This window comes from Pseudophryne corroboree, chromosome 5 (assembly GCF_028390025.1).
Source record: "Pseudophryne corroboree isolate aPseCor3 chromosome 5, aPseCor3.hap2, whole genome shotgun sequence".
Lineage (NCBI taxonomy): Eukaryota > Metazoa > Chordata > Amphibia > Anura > Myobatrachidae > Pseudophryne > Pseudophryne corroboree.
Genome location: NC_086448.1, coordinates 522,269,924 through 522,291,197, shown reverse-complemented (window position 1 = coordinate 522,291,197; position 21,274 = coordinate 522,269,924). Strand labels below are relative to the sequence as shown.

At 47.2% G+C, this 21,274-nt stretch overlaps 1 protein-coding gene across 2 annotated transcripts in view; it reads right to left on the bottom strand.

Moving 5' to 3' along the window:
* Positions 1 to 21,274, bottom strand: part of BMP6 (bone morphogenetic protein 6) — a 462,814-nt gene that overhangs the window by 77,663 nt on the left and 363,877 nt on the right. For both annotated transcript variants that reach the window (XM_063923119.1, XM_063923120.1), the window contains one exon: positions 4,050 to 4,198. In XM_063923119.1, coding sequence (XP_063779189.1) covers positions 4,050 to 4,198 — 149 coding nt within the window. The remainder of the gene's footprint in view (positions 1 to 4,049; positions 4,199 to 21,274) is intronic.

The following is a 21,274-nucleotide window of genomic DNA, read 5'->3' as shown; positions in this document are numbered from 1 at the left end:
ACGCACCTCGGGCTTCAAAAAAAAAATGAAAAAAAAAATCTATGGAGATATACAGATAGACAGACAGACAGAGAGATAGACAGTTGGTGGAACAGAAATCATAACACTTTTTTAATAGCAAAACAAATTTTGTAACATAAAAGATAGAAGTTGACAATATAAAATTAAGTCTGATTTATCAAATTGTTTTTACTATTGTTGCCTGTAGCGATATTTCACATAACCTTCATCTCCAATTAATTAAAGTCAGTACTGGTGACTGCACTAATAATTTAAGAGGGAAGGTCAGGGGCAAAGTATTTTGTACCAGGTGGAAGAGGTCATGTTGGTAGCTGTAAAAATTTTTGTGAATTTCAACATAATGGATTTAGTTTAAAGAAAAGAGAAAATATTCCACAAAATAAATACTGTGCAAGTGACATGCTAATTAATTAAAGAAACACAAACTAAACAAGTTCAATTGGTGGTAAGAAAAGGTTTCTGTTGATTCCTGGCAATTTGTCTCTTAACTACACAATATATTATATAATAATTTCAGAGCTCCCTCAGGCATTTTGTAACTGAATGAAATGTAAGGAAAAAAAAACATAAAACTGAAAAGCTGGCGTACATACTGGCAATATTCAAACTTACATTACAACAGTTATATAATTCTCCAATAATTCCATTATACTGTAGGCTGCTTTTTGCTCCTTTTTTAATGTGATAGCCAAGTCTGGATTTGCATTTTTCACACAATCCACCTTCTCTGTGCTACACCTTACTCCCAAGCAAAATATATAGATAATGATTTAGTAAAGTACAAAATGAAACATAAATAAAATTGTAGAGTTCTCCAAACTTCATGTCCAGACTTGCTGAGAGCTACATACCAAATAAAAATCTGCTAATGTAGGGACTTGCAGAGAATTACAGGGAATTACTTAAATGTTTTGATCAAAATAAGAACAAAATCCCCATTCTTTTGTTTGCTACTTTATAAGTTTATATACATACAGATTTCTAGTATATTATTATTAGCTCTAATCGCACATGGGGGGTCATTCCGAGTTGATCGTAGCTGTGCTAAATTTAACACAGCTACGATCATCTTCCCTGACATGCGGGGGGGGGGGACGCCCAGCACAGGGCTAGTCCGCCCCGCATGTCAGGCTGCATGCTTTTGTACTTGTGGGCTGCCCCTGGTCGCAGCGGCTGTGTGTGACGTCACAGCCCGCCCCCCGCACGGTCCGGCCATGCCTGCATTGGCCGGACCGCGCCCCATAACAGCCGCCATGCCGCCCCCTCCAGCCCAGCAACCGTCTCTACCTGTCAACCACTGCGGCACCAGCGCATGCGCAGTTCCGACCCGATCGCTGCGATAAACTGCCATGGTTCTTTGTTTTATCAACAAATGTGCACTTAGGTTTGTCTAAATGCATACCTTCCGTGGCTGAAAGTAGGGGGCGTGAATCTTATTCACATTACATGGCATGTAGTGCACCTGATTCATATTACACTACATAGTACTGCCCTTTATTCAGCTTACCTCCCTCAGTAGTGCCCTTTATTCACATTGCGCTACACAATGGTACCCTTTATACACGTTATGCCACACAGTAGTGCCTCTTATACACAATTCCCACAGTAGTAGCACCCCTTACACATAATGTCCACAGTTGTTGTGCCCCTTACACATAATGACCACAGAAGTGCCACTAGTACACAAAATGCCTACAGTAGTAGTGTTGCTTATATACAGAATGTCCACAGTAGTGGTGCCCCTTACACATAATGCCCACAATAGTAGTACCCCTTACACATAATGACCACAGTAGTGCCGCTTATACACATAATGACCACAGTAGTGCCGCTTATACACATAATGGCCATAGTAGTGGCCCTTATACACATCTCTGCCTCTGTCACTCCAGCAGCTAACTGCTTGTGTCCATGTTCTGTATCCCTCTATCAGCTTTCCCGCCTCTCTTATCCCTCCAGACCCCTATCATCTTGTATTCAGGATGCACAGAGCCTGTTCCTCTTCTTGGCTCTTCACTTCAGAAGTAGTTACAGCATGACATCACAGACATCATGCTGGAAAAAGAAGCTACTGGACACTATTCATACACATATGTACAGTGTGGTTTTTGATATTGCATTAATAACTTTTCCCACACCTCTCACTTCCTTTACCTGTTTTTAATATTTCACAGTTATAGGCCTTTTAATAGATACTTATTAAAAGCTATATTCCACTAACTATCTGAGATGTACATAAACTATTTGAATCAGACACCAAGGGCGATATTCAGTTGTTAAATCATGCCCCATCTCCTGTCTAAAGTGATGGGAGATCACGGGGCAATGTTCAATTGATCTTTTTTATCACGCATATCGCACCCATAGCAGTGGGGTTTAGCTGCGTAAAGGAGCTAAACACGACTAAACTAAAGGCTGCAACGCATAAAGGGGGTCATTCTGACCTGAATGCTCGCTGCAGTTCTGCGCAGCACAACGATCAGGTAAAAACTACGCATGCGCTGGCGCCGCAATGTGCCGGCGCATGGCTGACAGCAGACGGCTGTCATTGCCTAGCGATCGCCTCTGCCTGATTGACAGGCAGAGGCGGTCGCTGGGCAGGAAAGGGCGGCACGGTGGCATTTGGCTGCCGTTTGTGGGCGCGGTCTGGCCAATGTAGGCATGACTGGACCATGCGGGGGGGGCAGGCAGCAGCGGCTGCGTGACGTCACACACAGCCGCTGCGAGCCGGGCAGCGACGAGTAGTTCCAGGCACGCAAAAGCTGCGCTGGCCGGGAGCTATTCCTGAAGTACAAAAGCATCGCCGCTGTGCAATGCTTTTGTACTTCAGCGATGGGGCAGGGACTGACATGCGGGGCGGGCTAGCCCTGTGCTGGGCGTCCCCCCGCATGTCTGTGTTCCTGATCGAAGCTGTGCTAAATTTAGCACAGCTACGATCAAGTCGGAATCACCCCCAAAGTCCGGTTTGGGTGCCCAAACGGGTCACTTTTCGCGCATTTCTGCTCGCCACTCCCTGGGGTAGCGAGCTGAAATGATGTTAGAGTGCCAGTCGGCAAAAGCAATTGACTAGCTGACGGCGGGCATGCACAGGTGCGGGAGGGGGAGATAAGTTCTCTTAGTGTATACAAATTTTTCTCTTTTCCAGAGGAAATAAACAATTAAAGACCCTTTACTAGCGTTACATGATATCTATACATATAATAAAACTGTAAGGGTTGTGTCTGTACGGGATACAATCAGTTTACCGGCAGTCAGGATCCCTGCGTTCAGGAGACCGACTCCGGAATCCCAACACTCGCTGATAGACTGACAGCCTGAATCCCGACACTGGCCCGGTTCTCCCACTCGGTTAGTGGATCCACGCCACCAACCAAGTGGGAATAGAGCCTGTGGTGAGCGAAGCAAGTCACCGGGCCTGCTACGTGGCAGGTGCAGCGAGCCTGTGACCTAGAAAGAATCTAAAGTATGCATGATCTCGATGTGACATTAGAGAGAGGAGCATTAAAGTCACTTGGCGCACTGAAAGTTGCTATTACGATCATGCTTCTGTGGAACTTGACTCAACCCAAGTTATGCAACGGAACCCGACTGTGACTGGTCTGCAGAGGGGCCTAATTGAGGCAGAGATTCTAATGGGATGTATTATACCACGTATACCCCTTATCCCAACAATTTTTCTTTACTAATCAAGTGCCTGCAGTTTCATGTAAGCATCTGCAGGAGCAAGCACTCAGTGCTTTAGGCGTAGATCTCAGGGCCAGCTGTTTCTCCCACGGGCAGCTGTATGTGGCGTGTTCATGAGCTAGTAGCCCCAAGCATCTTTTTGTGTTAATCCCTGAAGGAAAAACTGTAAATATTGTTTACAAAGAAATTTTGCGATCAATGTATACAATATAAAATATAAATCACAATATTAGATGGCACTACGGTCTTTGTAAAATTAGTTCCGCTGAGCAATAACAGACATCCACAAGCCACGGGCAAATGCTAGTATATAATAAAAAGGATTTCAATGAACAATTACTTACCATCTCTGGTTTCCACACACAGTTGTAGTCCAAGATTGTGTTGTGGATTCATTACCCATAAATTGCTTGTTGCAGTAATGTCAAACTCCAGCCATCCTTCTTCAGAAGCCCAAACTGTCTGGGTATCCAACAGAAAAAAATCAGAGTCCCTGTTATTAGAACAAGAGAAAGTCATTTTAGTATATAGTCCTATACACATAATATACCTCATACAGGGTTGTGAGCAAATCCAGCTGGGGCAAGGGGTGCAATCATCATTTCGTATTTATTTAGGAGTCATGGGTACATAATTACTGATTATTTATTCATATAGGGCCTAATTCATGTTTGTACACACATGTCTACACAGCTGTGGTTTTCTAGGCTACGGAATTGTTAATCTCTGAAAGTGAAGCTGCTGCCCAGGAAAGAAGATAGACCCCAATGTTGCTGTAGCTTATACATATAGCAATAAGTATACAAGTGACAGTAACCCTGGCTAGGCTTCTAAAGGCCAGTACACACTGGCAGAGATGTGTGCTGAGCGATCTATCACAGACCGCTCAGCTCACATATCTCCCCCCACTCAGCACAGCGCAACGTGTTCTGAGCGAGGGGGCAGATGAGAGGGGGCTCATTTCACCCGCGTGATGTGCTAGATTGTGCCTGCATGCAGGTCAATCTACCACCGGTGATAGCGACGCGCGGGGCCGTGCATCGCTATCGCTGGGGTGCATACACACGGAGAGATCCATGCTTAATTTCTAAGCAATCTAGTCAGATTGCTTACAATTTAAGCACGGATTTCTCCGTGTGTACCCCCCCTTTATCCTACTGGAAGATGTATCAAACTTTCTAAAGAGGACAAGTTGCCCATAGTAACCATCTACTTCTAGCTATCATTTATCAAAATGACAACTAGTACTGATTGGTTACTATGGGCAACTTCTCCACCTGTCGTCTTTAAAAGATTTGATACATCTCCAGTTAAATGAGGCCTTAAACCGGTATGTATTGTGTTTATGTTCAATTGAATAATCTCACTAAAATCTGCCTCAATCCGTGCTGGCGAACGCAAACATAAATATGAGAAATACAGTACAGTAGCTTTTCTCTGTTATAGTTTATATGTTACAACTAATCCTGGCCAGGCACAGCAGACCTCACTCCCTTCCACCACACCTTAGTGCAGCAATTACAATTATTGGAGAATTACTGAAAAAGTGAGTCATACCTCAGACCACTGGAGATGAGCAGATCTGGACAGTAGGAGTGGCTACATCACATGGAGGGAAATGGCACAACACATGCTGCTGGGGGAAAATTGAGATATTCAGGACAATTCAGTCCTGAACGTGACAGGTGGACAGAACCCAATAGTGATTGTCCCTCTATAATTGGGGCACTTGGGAGGTATGATAAGAATGCCTGTTTGTTGTGTGGTAGTGACTGGTGGTATACAAAGAATAACTAGTGCCCAGGCATAGGGAAACGTAGAGTGAACTTTAGTAGCCAAACTTAATTCATTTTACAACTAATGGGTCCCATACATCAGACAGCGTTTGTGGCAATTCTCCATTCTGCCCCTGCCTGGGTCAGGGGATTATGGAAATCGAACATGTTGGAAATACTCGATTTGCCGCGTCTGACCAAAACAATGATCGGGAGCGGGGAGTCTGGGATATCTAACATGCTGCATATTGCATTTCCTCGACAATCACTGAAGTCCGTCGAACAGCAGTTTTGACCACTGATCAGTATCGGCAGAATGGGAAAGTGCACCTCAGATGTATAGCCCTCGTAACTTTCAGGTGCTTCTGTATGCTGGTTACTATGACCATGCCCAGCGCTAAACATGATATTAGTGAATGTTGGAGAGAAGTTGTCTATCTAGTACAGTGGTCAGGGAACAGGGGTAAATTACCCCAAATGGGGTAAAAATGAAATTCCTGGGGGTAATGGACGGTCGCGCTGCCAAGACACAGCCCCGTCCAGCACCGGTCGGCTCGTGATGTGACGTGCCGACGTCACACCACGCTCCCTCCTGCCCGCACTGCGCTGTGCTCCTGGCCGCCCTGTGCTGTGTTCCTGGCTGCGGTGCGACGTGCTGACATCACACCGTGCTCCCTCATGCCCGTCTGTCCTGCGCTGTCCTGTCCTCCCGCCCGCCAACCCACACACATAACTTGAAGTGTTCTGTGGCTGACCGCTGACGGAGTTCCGCAGGATCAGACAAAGGCCCACATAACAGTGGGAAATTCCCACTGACATTACTGAGGTGAGGATGTGACCATCTGTCTACTAAAAGTCATGTCGTCGCCCCCCCTTCACCCCTCATCCATCTTTCTTACATTCATTCTGGTGTTTTGGGGAGAAAGTGTTAATTATCCCATTCACTGCCAAAAAATAATTGGCGAAAATAATTAAAAAATAAAATAAAAAAACGTAGTAACGTCGGCGTATCTAAATATATTTTGGGGTAAAAGGTAAAAAAGTTCCCTGACCCCTGATCTAGTATATTAGCCACAAATAATAGGTGTCTGTCTACTCTACTAGCCACTGATGAATTGGAGTATGCACAATATTCTACCTACAAGAGTGTTATGGCCTACATATGCTAGCCAGAAGAGAATGATGTACTGTATGCATAGTATACCAACCACCAGAGAATCACAATGTGCCCAGTAGTATACAATTCCCTTTTGTTTTGTCACCAGAGAATTGCTATATGTTCAACACAGCCCCAGCATGGAATCTGCATAGTATAGTAGCTGGACAAGAGTGACATCTTCCTAATATACAGTACTTGTAAACTTGCTAGCAGAAAATACAAATCGGTACAATGTACCACCCAGAAGAATGCAAGTCTGGAGTGTGCTAAGTATTCTAGACAACATAGAATCTCGGCAGCTGCCAATTCACTTAGAAAAGTTAGATAATTTGTTCCTGGCCACAAAAATGGCACTTGGATTATTTAATCAGCTCAATCATCTCCATGATGTAGTCCACCGATTACAGTTACAGATGCCATTTCTTATGAGAATGTTATCAAATCTATTTTTAAATTCTGTTAATGAATTAGCTAACAACAGCTCATGTAGTAAGTCATTCCTCAGCTTTACCACACCTACAGCTTCCTTTACTAATCTTCCCTCTACTCACAACTGAGGTCTTAAGGGCCCTACACACTGGGCGATTTGGGCGATTTTAACTATGAACGATATGAACAATGAACGATTTCTCAGTAACGATTTTTTGCATACACACTGAACGATTTGTATGAACCATTTGAACGATTTGACATTGCAAACATCAACATCGTCCAAATTGGCTTGCAATGATAAATGATGATAGACCAATTATGAACGACTGCAGGCGCGCATCATTAATTGTCAGTTCCTCCACACTGAACGATATGAACGATATATCATTCAATTTTGAACGCTATCGTTCATATCTTTCAAAAATGTCGTCCAGTGTGTAGGGTCCTGGTATCTGCATGGTTCTGGATATGTATAATATAATAATATAATAAGTGAAAATACAGTGCATCTGGAAAGTATTCACAACTCTTCACTTTTTACACATTTTGTTATGTTACAGCCTTATTCCAAAATGAAATAAATTCATTTTTCCCCTCAAAATTCTACACACAATGGGGGTCATTCCGAGTTGATCGCAGCCTTGCAACATTTTGCAGGGCTACGATCATGACAATAGACATGTGGGGGGACGCCCAGCAGTGCCGTAACTAGACATTTTAGAGCTGTGTGCAAGAAACCGCATCAGCGCTCCCCCCCCCCAAACCCACACACATATATAAAACAGGCGCCAAAAGTATAGAGGCGTGGCCAGAGGCGTAGCTAGGGTTTTCGGAGCCCAGGGCAAGATGGAAAATGGCACACCCCCCAAAAAAAAACACACACAGGAAAAAAAGCATGTGCGCGCCACAGGCGCGCGCGGTGAAAAAATGGGTGTGGCCACGCTCCAGAAGGGGTGTGGCCACGCACCAGAAGGGGTGTGGCCACTGAAAATGGCCCACAGTGCCAGTTACATTGCCCCACAGTGCCGGATACATGCCCCACAGTGCCAGTTACATTGCCCCACAGTGCCAATTACATTGCCCCACAGTGCCAGATACATGCCCCACAGTGCCAGATACATGCCCCACAGTGCCAGTTACATTGCCCCACAGTGCCAGTTACATTGCCCCACAGTGCCAGTTACATTGCCCCACAGTGCCAGATACATTGCCCCACAGTGCCAGATACATTGCCCCACAGTGCCAGATACAATGCCCACAGTGCCAGTTACTTTGCCCCACAGTGCCAGATACATGCCCCACAGTGCCAGATACATTGCCCCACAGTGCCAGATACAATGCCCCACAGTGCCAGTTACATTGCCCCACAGTGCCGGATACATGCCCCACTGTGCCAGATACATGCCCCACTGTGCCAGATACATGCCCCACACTGTGCCTGATACATGCCCCACTGTGCCAGTTACATGCCCCACTGTGCCAGTTACATTGCCCCACAGTGCCAGATACAATGCCCCACAGTGCCAGTTACATTGCCCCACAGTGCCGGATACATTTCCCACTGTGCCAGATACATGCCCCACTGTGCCAGATACATGCCCCACACTGTGCCAGTTACATGCCCCACTGTGCCAGTTATATTGCCCCACTGTGCCAGATACAATGCCCCACAGTGCCAGATACAATGCCCCACAGGGCCAGTTACATTGCCCCACCGTGCCAGTTACATTGCCCCACAGTGCCAGTTACATCCCCACAGTGCCAGTTACATGCCCCACTGTGCCAGGTACATGCCCCACACTGTGCCTTATACATGCCCCACTGTGCCAGTTACATGCCCACTGTGCCAGTTACATGCCCCACTGTGTTCTCCCGCCCCCCCCCCCCCATCCCGTCCCCGGTCACTCACCGGTGCCGCTTGCTCTATGGGAGGGGAGGAGAGCGCAGCGCAGCGCCTCTCCTTCCCCTCACCGCTCCAGGTCTCCGGCCGTCTGGCGGCTGTGTGGCGCCGGTTCGCTAGCCAATCAGAGCTCACAGACCGGCAGCCAATCAGGAGCCGGTCCGCAAGCTCTGATTGGCTAACGCCGCCGGAGGCCGGACACAGCAGCACTGCTGGCAGCGCTGCTAGGGCTTTAAGCGGCGGTGAGGGGAGGGAGAGACTGTGCGCTCTCCTCCCCTCACATTTTGGCTTGGGGGGCGAGTGGGGCATGATGCCCTGGCCGCCAACGACGCCCCCCTCTCCTGGGCCTGCCAAGGCGCCCAGGGCACGTGCCCCACTCACCCTACCCTAGATATGCCTCTGGGCGTGGCTTCATGGAGAAGTGGCATGGCCACAATACAATACCAATTCATATTACGCTGTACAGAAGTCTCCATTATTCAAATTACGCCGCACAGTAGCGCCACTTACACACATTACTCTAGGTAGAGCCTCTATCACACATTAGGCAGCAGAGTCCCCCTTTCTGCACATTAGACAGCAGAGTCCCCCTTTTTACACATTAGACAGCAGAGTCCCCCTTTTTACATGTGTGTGTTTGTTTGTGTTACAGCCCTGCCTTAAACTTTATGCAACACATTTTGCCCCTCACACTTCTGCCACACATACCTATGCCCCTTACATATCCAGCCGCACATTACGCACTTACACTTTATGCCACACATGCCCTTACATATTCTCTTTCTCCCCCCCCCCCCATATCCTAGCCAGCAAGGAGCAATCCTTTAGCTCTGCAGACCCCAAGCCTAGCAGTGGCTGAGCTCCCTCACCGGTGGAAGTGGCTCTCCCCCCGCAGCAGCGGCTATGCTAGCAGCAGCGACTCCATCCCGGCGGCAGCAGCTCTTCCCCAGCGGCAGCGGTTCTCTCCTGATGGCAGTGGCTCTCCCCCCGGCAAAAGCGGCTCACCTGGAGGCAACGGATCTCTCCTGGTGGCAGCGGCTCTCCCCCCGGTGGAAACGGCTCTTCCCTGGCGGCAGCGGCACTCTCCTGGCAGCAGCGGCTCTCCCTGGGCGGAAGCAGATAACCTGGAGGCGGCGGCTTCAGGAGTGGGTCACTGAAGTTGAAGTTTGATCGCTCCTGCTTCCCCATGGTCTCTCCGTCGCCTGCACAGTACACAGGGGCCAAGAGAGGGCGCGGGCTGCGGGAGCACAGGGGGAATATGTGCTCTAACTAGGTGTGCGCTGTGGGCAATGCCCCTTCTGCACACACCTAGTTACGTCGCTGACGCCCAGCACAGAGCTATCCCACCCCGCATGTCAGTGCCGCCCCCCCACAGAAGTGCAAAAGCATCGTGCTTTTGCACTTTAGGAGTAGATCCCGGCAGCTTTAGCATGCTGGCCGGGAGCTACTCATCGCTCCCGGCCTGCAGCTGCTGCGTGTGAGGTCACGCAGCCACTGCGGCCCGCCCCCCGCACGGTCCGGCCATGCCTGCGTTGGCCAGACAGTGCCCCCATAACGGCGTGCCTCCCCCTCCCGCTGAGCGACCGCCTCTGCCTGCCAATCAGGCAGAGGCGATCGCAGGGAAACAGGGAAACTGCGGCGCTGGCACATGCGCAATTCTGACCCGATCACTGCGCTGCAATAAACTGCAGCGAGCGATCGGGTCAGAATGACCCCCAATACCCCATAATGACAACGTGAAAAACGTTTTTTTGAGAGTTTTGCTAATTTATTGAAAATAAAAAACTAAGAAATCACATGTACATACTGTAAGTATTCACAGCCTTTGCCATGAAGCTCAAAATTAAGCTCAGGTGCATCCTGTTTCCACTGATCATCCTTGAGATGTTCCTACAGCTTAATTGGAGTCCACCTGTGGTAAATTCAGTTGATTGGACAAAGTTGGAAAGGCACACACCTGTCTATATAAGGTCCCACATTTGACAGTGCATCACAGATTGCAGATGTGCGCACCCCCTGGGATCATACGGGTCAATGGGTTTAGTCGTTAGGGTATTACTTCCCAATTAGTTCATGTTGGATGGTCTGTATCTTGAGGAAGCTTCCTCAAAGGTTACTATTCTTCTTCTTTCCTTTTCTGCACGGACCGCGCCCTAGTACTCAACTTTCATTCTTTCATCCTGGCAAATTGTGTGGACACTTCAGCAAAGGTCAAAAGATGCACGTTTGCTGTAGTTGAAAGTAAAAGGAGTGATTGCAGTGGGTACAACAGACGGGGAAGAGCTACCATCTTCAGAAAATTGGGCTCTCCCTATATATGACAACATGAGGCATTCCCATCCCTTCACATCACAGCTCACAATATTGTTTTTAGGCCATAAACGTTGCACCGAGGTGGCTGTACACCTGGCCCATCTAGGAGTGGCACTGCAGTGTCAGACAGGATGGCAGATTTAAAAAAAAAAAAATAGGCCTAAAACAGCACATGATGCAAAGAAGAAAAAGAGGTGCACCGAGGTTGCTGTATGACTAAGTTAAGCGACACAAGTGTGCGTCACAAACACCTGGCCCATCTAGAAGTGGCACTGCAGTGTCAGACAGGATGGCAAATTTAAAAAATAGGCCCCAAACAGCACATGATGCAAAGAAAAAGAAAAGAAGTGCACCGAGGTTGCTGTATGACTAAGCTAAGTGACACAACCACCTGGCCCATCTAGTACTGGCATGCAGTGGCTGAATGTCGAAAGTGGGCCGCAATTTTTCAGTTCACTAACAACATCTCCTGCACGCCCCTGTAATTTTTCAAAAATTCTGCAATTGGTGGACTTATACGGCAGTACCCCTGGACTAATACAGCAGTGTCAGACAGGATGGCACTTTAAAAAACCATACCCCAAACAGCACATGAGGCAAAGATGAAAAAGAGGTGCACCAAGGTAGCTGTATGACTAAGCTAAGTGACACAAGTGTGCAGCACAAACACCTGGCCAATCTAGGAGTGGCACTGCAGTGTCACCCAGGAGGGCAGATATAAAAAAGGCCCCAAACAGCACATCATGCAAAGATGTAAAAGAGGTGCAACGAGGTAGCTGTATGACTAAGCTAAGCGACACAAACAATAGGCCCATCTAGGAGTGGCACTGCAGTGTCAGACAGGAGGGCAGATATAAAATAAGACGCTAAACAGCACATCATGCAAAGATGTAAAAGAGGTGCAATGAGGTAGCTGTATGATTAAGCTAAGTGACACAAACAATTGGCCCATCTAGGAGTGGCACTGCAGTGTCAGATAGGAGGGAAGATAGAAAAAAAAGGCCCCAAACAGCACATCATGCAAAGATGTAAAAGAGGTGCAATGAGGTAGCTGTATGACTACGCTAGTGACACAAACAATTGGCCCATCTAGGAGTGGCATTAAAATGTCAGACAGGATGACACTTAAAAAAATAGTACTCAAACAGCACATCATGCCAAGAAGTAAAAGAGGGCAATGAGGTAGCTGTATAACTAAGCTAAGCAACACAAGTGTGCGACACAAACACCTGGCCCATCTAGGGCTGCACTAATGGCGGATACCGGATGCACGTCTAACACCAGCATAGTTGTTATGGCCTCAGTAATCCGCTTTGCAACAGGGTATAATATATATATATATATATATATATATATATATATACACGGCAGTATCACTGGAATTATATGGCAGTACCACTGGACATATACGGCAGTATCACTGGACATATACGGCAGTATCACTGGACTGGACTTAAACACCAGGACCACTGTAATTATACGGCAGGATCACTGTAATTATACGGCAGGATCACTGGATTTATACGACAGGATCACTGTAATTATACGGCAGGATCATTGGAATTATACGCCAGTATCACAGGAATTATACGACAATATCACTGTAATTATACGCCAGTATCACAGGAATTATACGGTAATATCACTGTAATTATACGGCAATATCACAGGAATTATACGCCAGTATCACGAGAATTATACGCCAATATCACTGTAATTATACGCCAGTATCATGGGAATTATATGGCAATATCACTGTAATTATACGGCAATATCACAGGAATTATACGCCAGTATCACGAGAATTATACGGCAATATCACTGTAATTATACGCCAGTATCACGGGAATTATATGGCAATATCACTGTAATTATACGCCAGTATCACGGGAATTATACAGCAATATCACAGGAATTATACGCAAGTATCACAGGAATTATATGGCAATATCACTATAATTATAAGGCAATATCACAGGAATTATACGCCAGTATCACGAGAATTATACGGCAATATCACTGTAATTATATGCAAGTATCACGGGAATTATACAGCAATATCACAGGAATTATACGCCAGTATCGCGAGAATTATACGGCAATATCACTGTAATTATACGCCAGTATCACGGGAATTATACAGCAATATCACAGGAATTATACGCCAGTATCGCGAGAATTATACGGCAATATCACTGTAATTATACGCCAGTATCACGGGAATTATACAGCAATATCATGGGAATCATACGGCAATATCACAGGAATTATATGCCAGTATCACGCGAATTATACAGCAATATCACTGTAATTATACGCCAGTATCACGGGAATTATACAGCAATATCACAGGAATTATACGCCAGTATCGCGAGAATTATACGGCAATATCACTGTAATTATACGCCAGTATCACAGGAATTATACAGCAATATCACAGGAATTATACGCCAGTATCGCGAGAATTATACGGCAACATCACTGTAATTATACGCCAGTATCACGGAAATTATACAGCAATATCATGGGAATTATACGGCAATATCACAGGAATTATATGCCAGTATCACGCGAATTATACAGCAATATCACTGTAATTATACGACAGTATCACGGGAATTATATGGCAATATCACAGGAATTACACGGCAATATCACTGGTATTATACGCCAGTATTCAGAGAATTATACGGCAATATCACTGTAATTATACGCCAGTATCACGGGAATTATACGGCAATATCACTGGTATTATACGCCAGTAACACTGGATATATGGCAGCAGAGGACACCACCACTGTGACTGGTCACTGGACTGATGCTGCACAAGAGAGACACTACTCCTGGTCTGAAGCAAAACTGCAAGGGACTTATACAGCAGCCAGCAGCACTGGGGACATATAGCAGCAGAGGACACCAACACTGTGACTGGCTGGACTGATGCAGCATAAAACACTGACTACACTGGACTGAGCAGCACAAGACAGCACTAGAATTGCCACCCCACTTTCCCGCCCACACAGACACTGAGGACGGAGACACGTCCTCTCACTACACTCTCCGAGACTGGAGTGAAAATGGCGGCAATGTGAAGGTCCTTATGTGGAATCCAAACCCTGTGAGAATCCGACAGCGGGATGATGATGTTTTGCCTCGTTCTGGTTTCCAAATCAGGAAGGAAAACCCGAGCCGGGCTCGGAACCGGGTCCGATGCGTGAAGTCCGGGTGGGTTCGGTTCTCAGGGAACCGAACCCGCTCATCTCTAATTTTAAGCCCTTCTGTAGAAGTGACATTTGTTGTGAATTTGTTTAGCTGATAGTATATAAATCCCTTTATCCTTTCTTAGGGGTCTATTGGATGGAGATAAATTGGTCAGAGATAAATGACCAGCCAACCGGCTTCTAACTGCAATGTCACAGGCTGGGTTTGAAAATGGCAGTTAGGAGCTGATTGGCTGGTGCTTTATCTCCATCCACTTTATCTCCATCCAAGGCTTAGTAAATAGACCCCTTAGTATCCTAGCTCCCTTCTTTTTCTTGTGCCATTGTCTTGTAAATCATGGTCCTTTCCCCTTTTAGTGTTCTTTGGTGAAGTGGCTTGTCTCTGTTTAGGGGCATACCTCCCAACATTTTAAAAATATACAGCGAGACTCTCGTGTCCAAAATGGGGTGTGGCCTATGTGAAAGGGGCATGGCCTCATGGCAATGCTGTGATCACGAGCCACGCCTCATGTTCCATCACTGAAGGGGCATGCCTAGCGCTCTGTGAGCTGCAGTTATGCCCCCAGTCACTCTGTCTGCACTGAATAGATGCTGTGCACCTGCGCACAGCGTCTATTCACCACTGCTCATCTAAGCAGAGCAGCGAGTGATAGTAGCCTCCCAACTGCCCCCCCACCCCCTCACCATGGGACACTGCGGCCCGGGTGGGACTGTGGGACAGTCCCCAAAAAACGGTTACTGTCCCGCGAAAATCGGGACAGTTGGGAGGTATGGTGTAGGGGTATAAGATATTGATTTTTATGTCCTCTCCCTTCCCCCCCAAAAAACTGATCCTCATTTGCTGACTTCAGATGATTGGGGCTACGGATTTAAGGGGGGGCCCAGGCGGTAAGTACCCCAGGCCCTCCTGTTTTATGGGGCTCCCTGTTGGAGCAGCTATACCACAACGCGGGGACTCACTGATTCTGTAATCTCCAGCGGCAGCGGAGGCCAGAGATGACAGAATCAGTGAGTCTCCGCACTGAGTGAGAGAAGGGGAAGAGAAATGCTAAACACACTGCAGCGCAGCAGAGACGGGATGGAGCGGGGACTAATATCTCCATACTTTTTATGTTACTAAATAAAGAGAAAACAAATGTATGGCTTTCTCAAACTAAAATTTTGGTCTAGTAAACATTACATTTAATTTTAATTTATACTAAAAATATGTTCACATCTGTCCCAATGTGTGGGTTTATTTCTTTACTAAAGAGGTGATCCCTGGGCAAATCCCTATGTGATGCTGGCACACATTCCTCAGGAACACTTCATGTCAGTGTCCATGTTTGCCCGCCTCCTCCTTCACTGCTGCCTGTGCGGCCAGTGCTTGAATAAACTGTGAGCCTGTGCAGGCTTGCTCTATTGGAGTAGGAAGGCCGCCGGCATTCTACCACTGCTTAGTGAGTTGAGCTTTTGCGGCGCCATCAAGTGCTTCTTCACATACTAGTAGCCATCGCATAGCTGGATTTGATGTCGGAACCTGGCAATCATTTAATACCGGGCATCTGATGTCTATCTCTAGTCCTAATGAAGGGGGGTATTTGTCAAAGCTTGGAGAGAGATAAATTGGAAAGAGAGATAAAATGCCAACCAACCAGTTCCTATCTGTAATTTTTCAAACACAGCATATAACACGGCAGTTAGGAGCTGATTGGTACTTTATCTCTCTCCACGGCTTAGTAAATAAACCCCATAGCACCAAAGCAATCAACTCCTAACTCTTTTTTTTTTCAAATACAGCCTGTAACATGGAAGTTACAAGCTGATTGGTTAGTGCTTTATCTCTCTCCAGGCTTTGATAAATACACACCTAAGACCTTTCAATCAGAGATAAGCCCATTCTCATGTAATCCCTACTAAGCATTGGGATTGAGACTGAAAGCTGTGCAGGAAACCAAAAATTTAGAGCACGCAGTGGTACACTAAACAAATGTAGCACACACAGGGGTGACCTACCTAGTTCTCTAACCCTCCATTCCCGGTGCCTAACCCTAACCTTCACCATTGTTGCCTAAACCTAACCCTCCACGCGGTGGTGACTAACTCTAACCCCCCTCCCCGCAGTTTAACCCTAACTTCTCAGCTCCCGCGGCCTAGCCCTAACCTCCCGGGGTGGTGTCTAAACCTAAACACTTCCCCCCCGGCCCTACACCTAACCCTCCCTTCTCACGTTTGGGATGGCGGCTGTTGGGATTCCGGCGTTGGTGTCCTGACCTTTTCGGGAATCCACCAATGGGATTCTGACGGCTCTTGGGATTCCGGCATCGGTATCCCTGCTGCCGAGATCCCAACAGCTGCCATCTTGACTGGATCCCAGTAAGAGGGTTGGTGTTTTTTAAATGCTTAGGTACAGTATGTGTCAAAGCACAGTAATGATAACTGGGGGTGTATTATCTTAAAGGTGCTGAATTTAAAAGTCATTACAAGTAAGCTACCCATATTTACAGATCATATTCTTACATTGAATAGTGTAAGCCCGAGCCTAATTTTTTGGGTAAGCGAAAATATATTTTGGCGCCCCTTAGTGGAATATATAGGATCATGGTTTCATGTGGAAGAGGTGTGGCCACAGAATAGTATCAATTCACATTACACCTCACAGTAGTGTCCATTAGTCACATTACACAGCACAGTAGTATCCGTTACTCACAGTACACCGCACCACAGCGTCCGCTAGTCACATTACACAGCACAGTAGCGTCCGTTACTTACATTACACAGCACAGTAGCGTCCGTTACTTACATTACACAGCACAGTAGCGTCCGTTACTTACGTTACACAGCACAGTAGCGTCCGTTACTTACATTACACAGCACAGTAGTATTAGAGATGAGCGCCTGAAATTTTTCGGGTTTTGTGTTTTGGTTTTGGGTTCGGTTCCGCGGCCGTGTTTTGGGTTCGAACGCGTTTTGGCAAAACCTCACCGAATTTTTTTTGTCGGATTCGGGTGTGTTTTGGATTCGGGTGTTTTTTTCAAAAAACACTAAAAAACAGCTTAAATCATAGAATTTGGGGGTCATTTTGATCCCAAAGTATTATTAACCTCAAAAACCATAATTTACACTCATTTTCAGTCTATTCTGAATACCTCACACCTCACAATATTATTTTTAGTCCTAAAATTTGCACCGAGGTCGCTGTGTGAGTAAGATAAGCGACCCTAGTGGCCGACACAAACACCGGGCCCATCTAGGAGTGGCACTGCAGTGTCACGCAGGATGTCCCTTCCAAAAAACCCTCCCCAAACAGCACATGACGCAAAGAAAAAAAGAGGCGCAATGAGGTAGCTGTGTGAGTAAGATTAGCGACCCTAGTGGCCGACACAAACACCGGGCCCATCTAGGAGTGGCACTGCAGTGTCACGCAGGATGGCCCTTCCAAAAAACCCTCCCCAAACAGCACATGACGCAAAGAAAAAAAGAGGCGCAATGAGGTAGCTGTGTGAGTAAGATTAGCGACCCTAGTGGCCGACACAAACACCGGGCCCATCTAGGAGTGGCACTGCAGTGTCACGCAGGATGTCCCTTCCAAAAAACCCTCCCCAAACAGCACATGACGCAAAGAAAAAAAGAGGCGCAATGAGGTAGCTGTGTGAGTAAGATTAGCGACCCTAGTGGCCGACACAAACACCGGGCCCATCTAGGAGTGGCACTGCAGTGTCACGCAGGATGGCCCTTCCAAAAAACCCTCCCCAAACAGCACATGACGCAAAGAAAAAAAGAGGCGCAATGAGGTAGCTGTGTGAGTAAGATTAGCGACCCTAGTGGCCGACACAAACACCGGGCCCATCTAGGAGTGGCACTGCAGTGTCACGCAGGATGTCCCTTCCAAAAAACCCTCCCCAAACAGCACATGACGCAAAGAAAAAAAGAGGCGCAATGAGGTAGCTGTGTGAGTAAGATTAGCGACCCTAGTGGCCGACACAAACACCGGGCCCATCTAGGAGTGGCACTGCAGTGTCACGCAGGATGTCCCTTCCAAAAAACCCTCCCCAAACAGCACATGACGCAAAGAAAAAAAGAGGCGCAATGAGGTAGCTGACTGTGTGAGTAAGATTAGCGACCCTAGTGGCCGACACAAACACCGGGCCCATCTAGGAGTGGCACTGCAGTGTCACGCAGGATGTCCCTTCCAAAAAACCCTCCCCAATCAGCACATGATGCAAAGAAAAAGAAAAGAAAAAAGAGGTGCAAGATGGAATTGTCCTTGGGCCCTCCCACCCACCCTTATGTTGTATAAACAAAACAGGACATGCACACATTTGACCAACCCATCATTTCAGTGACAGGGTCTGCCACACGACTGTGACTGATATGACGGGTTGGTTTGGACCCCCCCCAAAAAAGAAGCAATTAATCTCTCCTTGCACAAACTGGCTCTACAGAGGCAAGATGTCCACCTCATCTTCACCCTCCGATATATCACCGTGTACATCCCCCTCCTCACAGATTATCAATTCGTCCCCACTGGAATCCACCATCTCAGCTCCCTGTGTACTTTGTGGAGGCAATTGCTGCTGGTCAATGTCTCCGCGGAGGAATTGATTATAATTCATTTTAATGAACATCATCTTCTCCACATTTTCTGGATGTAACCTCGTACGCCGATTGCTGACAAGGTGAGCGGCGGCACTAAACACTCTTTCGGAGTACACACTTGTGGGAGGGCAACTTAGGTAGAATAAAGCCAGTTTGTGCAAGGGCCTCCAAATTGCCTCTTTTTCCTGCCAGTATAAGTACGGACTGTGTGACGTGCCTACTTGGATGCGGTCACTCATATAATCCTCCACCATTCTATCAATGTTGAGAGAATCATATGCAGTGACAGTAGACGACATGTCCGTAATCGTTGTCAGGTCCTTCAGTCCGGACCAGATGTCAGCATCAGCAGTCGCTCCAGACTGCCCTGCATCACCGCCAGCGGGTGGGCTCGGAATTCTGAGCCTTTTCCTCGCACCCCCAGTTGCGGGAGAATGTGAAGGAGGAGATGTTGACAGGTCGCGTTCCGCTTGACTTGACAATTTTGTCACCAGCAGGTCTTTCAACCCCAGCAGACCTGTGTCTGCCGGAAAGAGAGATCCAAGGTAGGCTTTAAATCTAGGATCGAGCACGGTGGCCAAAATGTAGTGCTCTGATTTCAACAGATTGACCACCCGTGAATCCTTGTTAAGCGAATTAAGGGCTGCATCCACAAGTCCCACATGCCTAGCGGAATCGCTCCCTTTTAGCTCCTTCTTCAATGCCTCCAGCTTCTTCTGCAAAAGCCTGATGAGGGGAATGACCTGACTCAGGCTGGCAGTGTCTGAACTGACTTCACGTGTGGCAAGTTCAAAGGGCATCAGAACCTTGCACAACGTTGAAATCATTCTCCACTGCACTTGAGACAGGTGCATTCCACCTCCTATATCGTGCTCAATTGTATAGGCTTGAATGGCCTTTTGCTGCTCCTCCAACCTCTGAAGCATATAGAGGGTTGAATTCCACCTCGTTACCACTTCTTGCTTCAGATGATGGCAGGGCAGGTTCAGTAGTTTTTGGTGGTGCTCCAGTCTTCTGTACGTGGTGCCTGTACGCCGAAAGTGTCCCGCAATTTTTCTGGCCACCGACAGCATCTCTTGCACGCCCCTGTCGTTTTTTAAAAAATTCTGCACCACCAAATTCAAGGTATGTGCAAAACATGGGACGTGCTGGAATTTGCCCATATTTAATGCACACGCAATATTGCTGGCGTTGTCCGATGCCACAAATCCACAGGAGAGTCCAATTGGGGTAAGCCATTCCGCGATGATCTTCCTCAGTTGCCGTAAGAGGTTTTCAGCTGTGTGCGTATTCTGGAAAGCGGTGATACAAAGCGTAGCCTGCCTAGGAAAGAGTTGGCGTTTGCGAGATGCTGCTACTGGTGCCGCCGCTGCTGTTCTTGCGGCGGGAGTCCATACATCTACCCAGTGGGCTGTCACAGTCATATAGTCCTGACCCTGCCCTGCTCCACTTGTCCACATGTCCGTGGTTAAGTGGACATTGGGTACAACTGCATTTTTTAGGACACTGGTGAGTCTTTTTCTGACGTCCGTGTACATTCTCGGTATCGCCTGCCTAGAGAAGTGGAACCTAGATGGTATTTGGTAACGGGGGCACACTGCCTCAATAAATTGTCTAGTTCCCTGTGAACTAACGGCGGATACCGGACGCACGTCTAACACCAACATAGTTGTCAAGGCCTCAGTTATCCGCTTTGCAGTAGGATGACTGCTGTGATATTTCATCTTCCTCGCAAAGGACTGTTGAACAGTCAATTGCTTACTGGAAGTAGTACAAGTGGGCTTACGACTTCCCCTCTGGGATGACCATCGACTCCCAGCGGCAACAACAGCAGCGCCAGCAGCAGTAGGCGTTACACGCAAGGATGCATCGGAGGAATCCCAGGCAGGAGAGGACTCGTCAGAATTGCCAGTGACATGGCCTGCAGGACTATTGGCATTCCTGGGGAAGGAGGAAATTGACACTGAGGGAGTTGGTGGGGTGGTTTGCGTGAGCTTGGTTACAAGAGGAAGGGATTTACTGGTCAGTGGACTGCTTCCGCTGTCACCCAAAGTTTTTGAACTTGTCACTGACTTATTATGAATGCGCTGCAGGTGACGTATAAGGGAGGATGTTCCGAGGTGGTTAACGTCCTTACCCCTACTTATTACAGCTTGACAAAGGGAACACACGGCTTGACACCTGTTGTCCG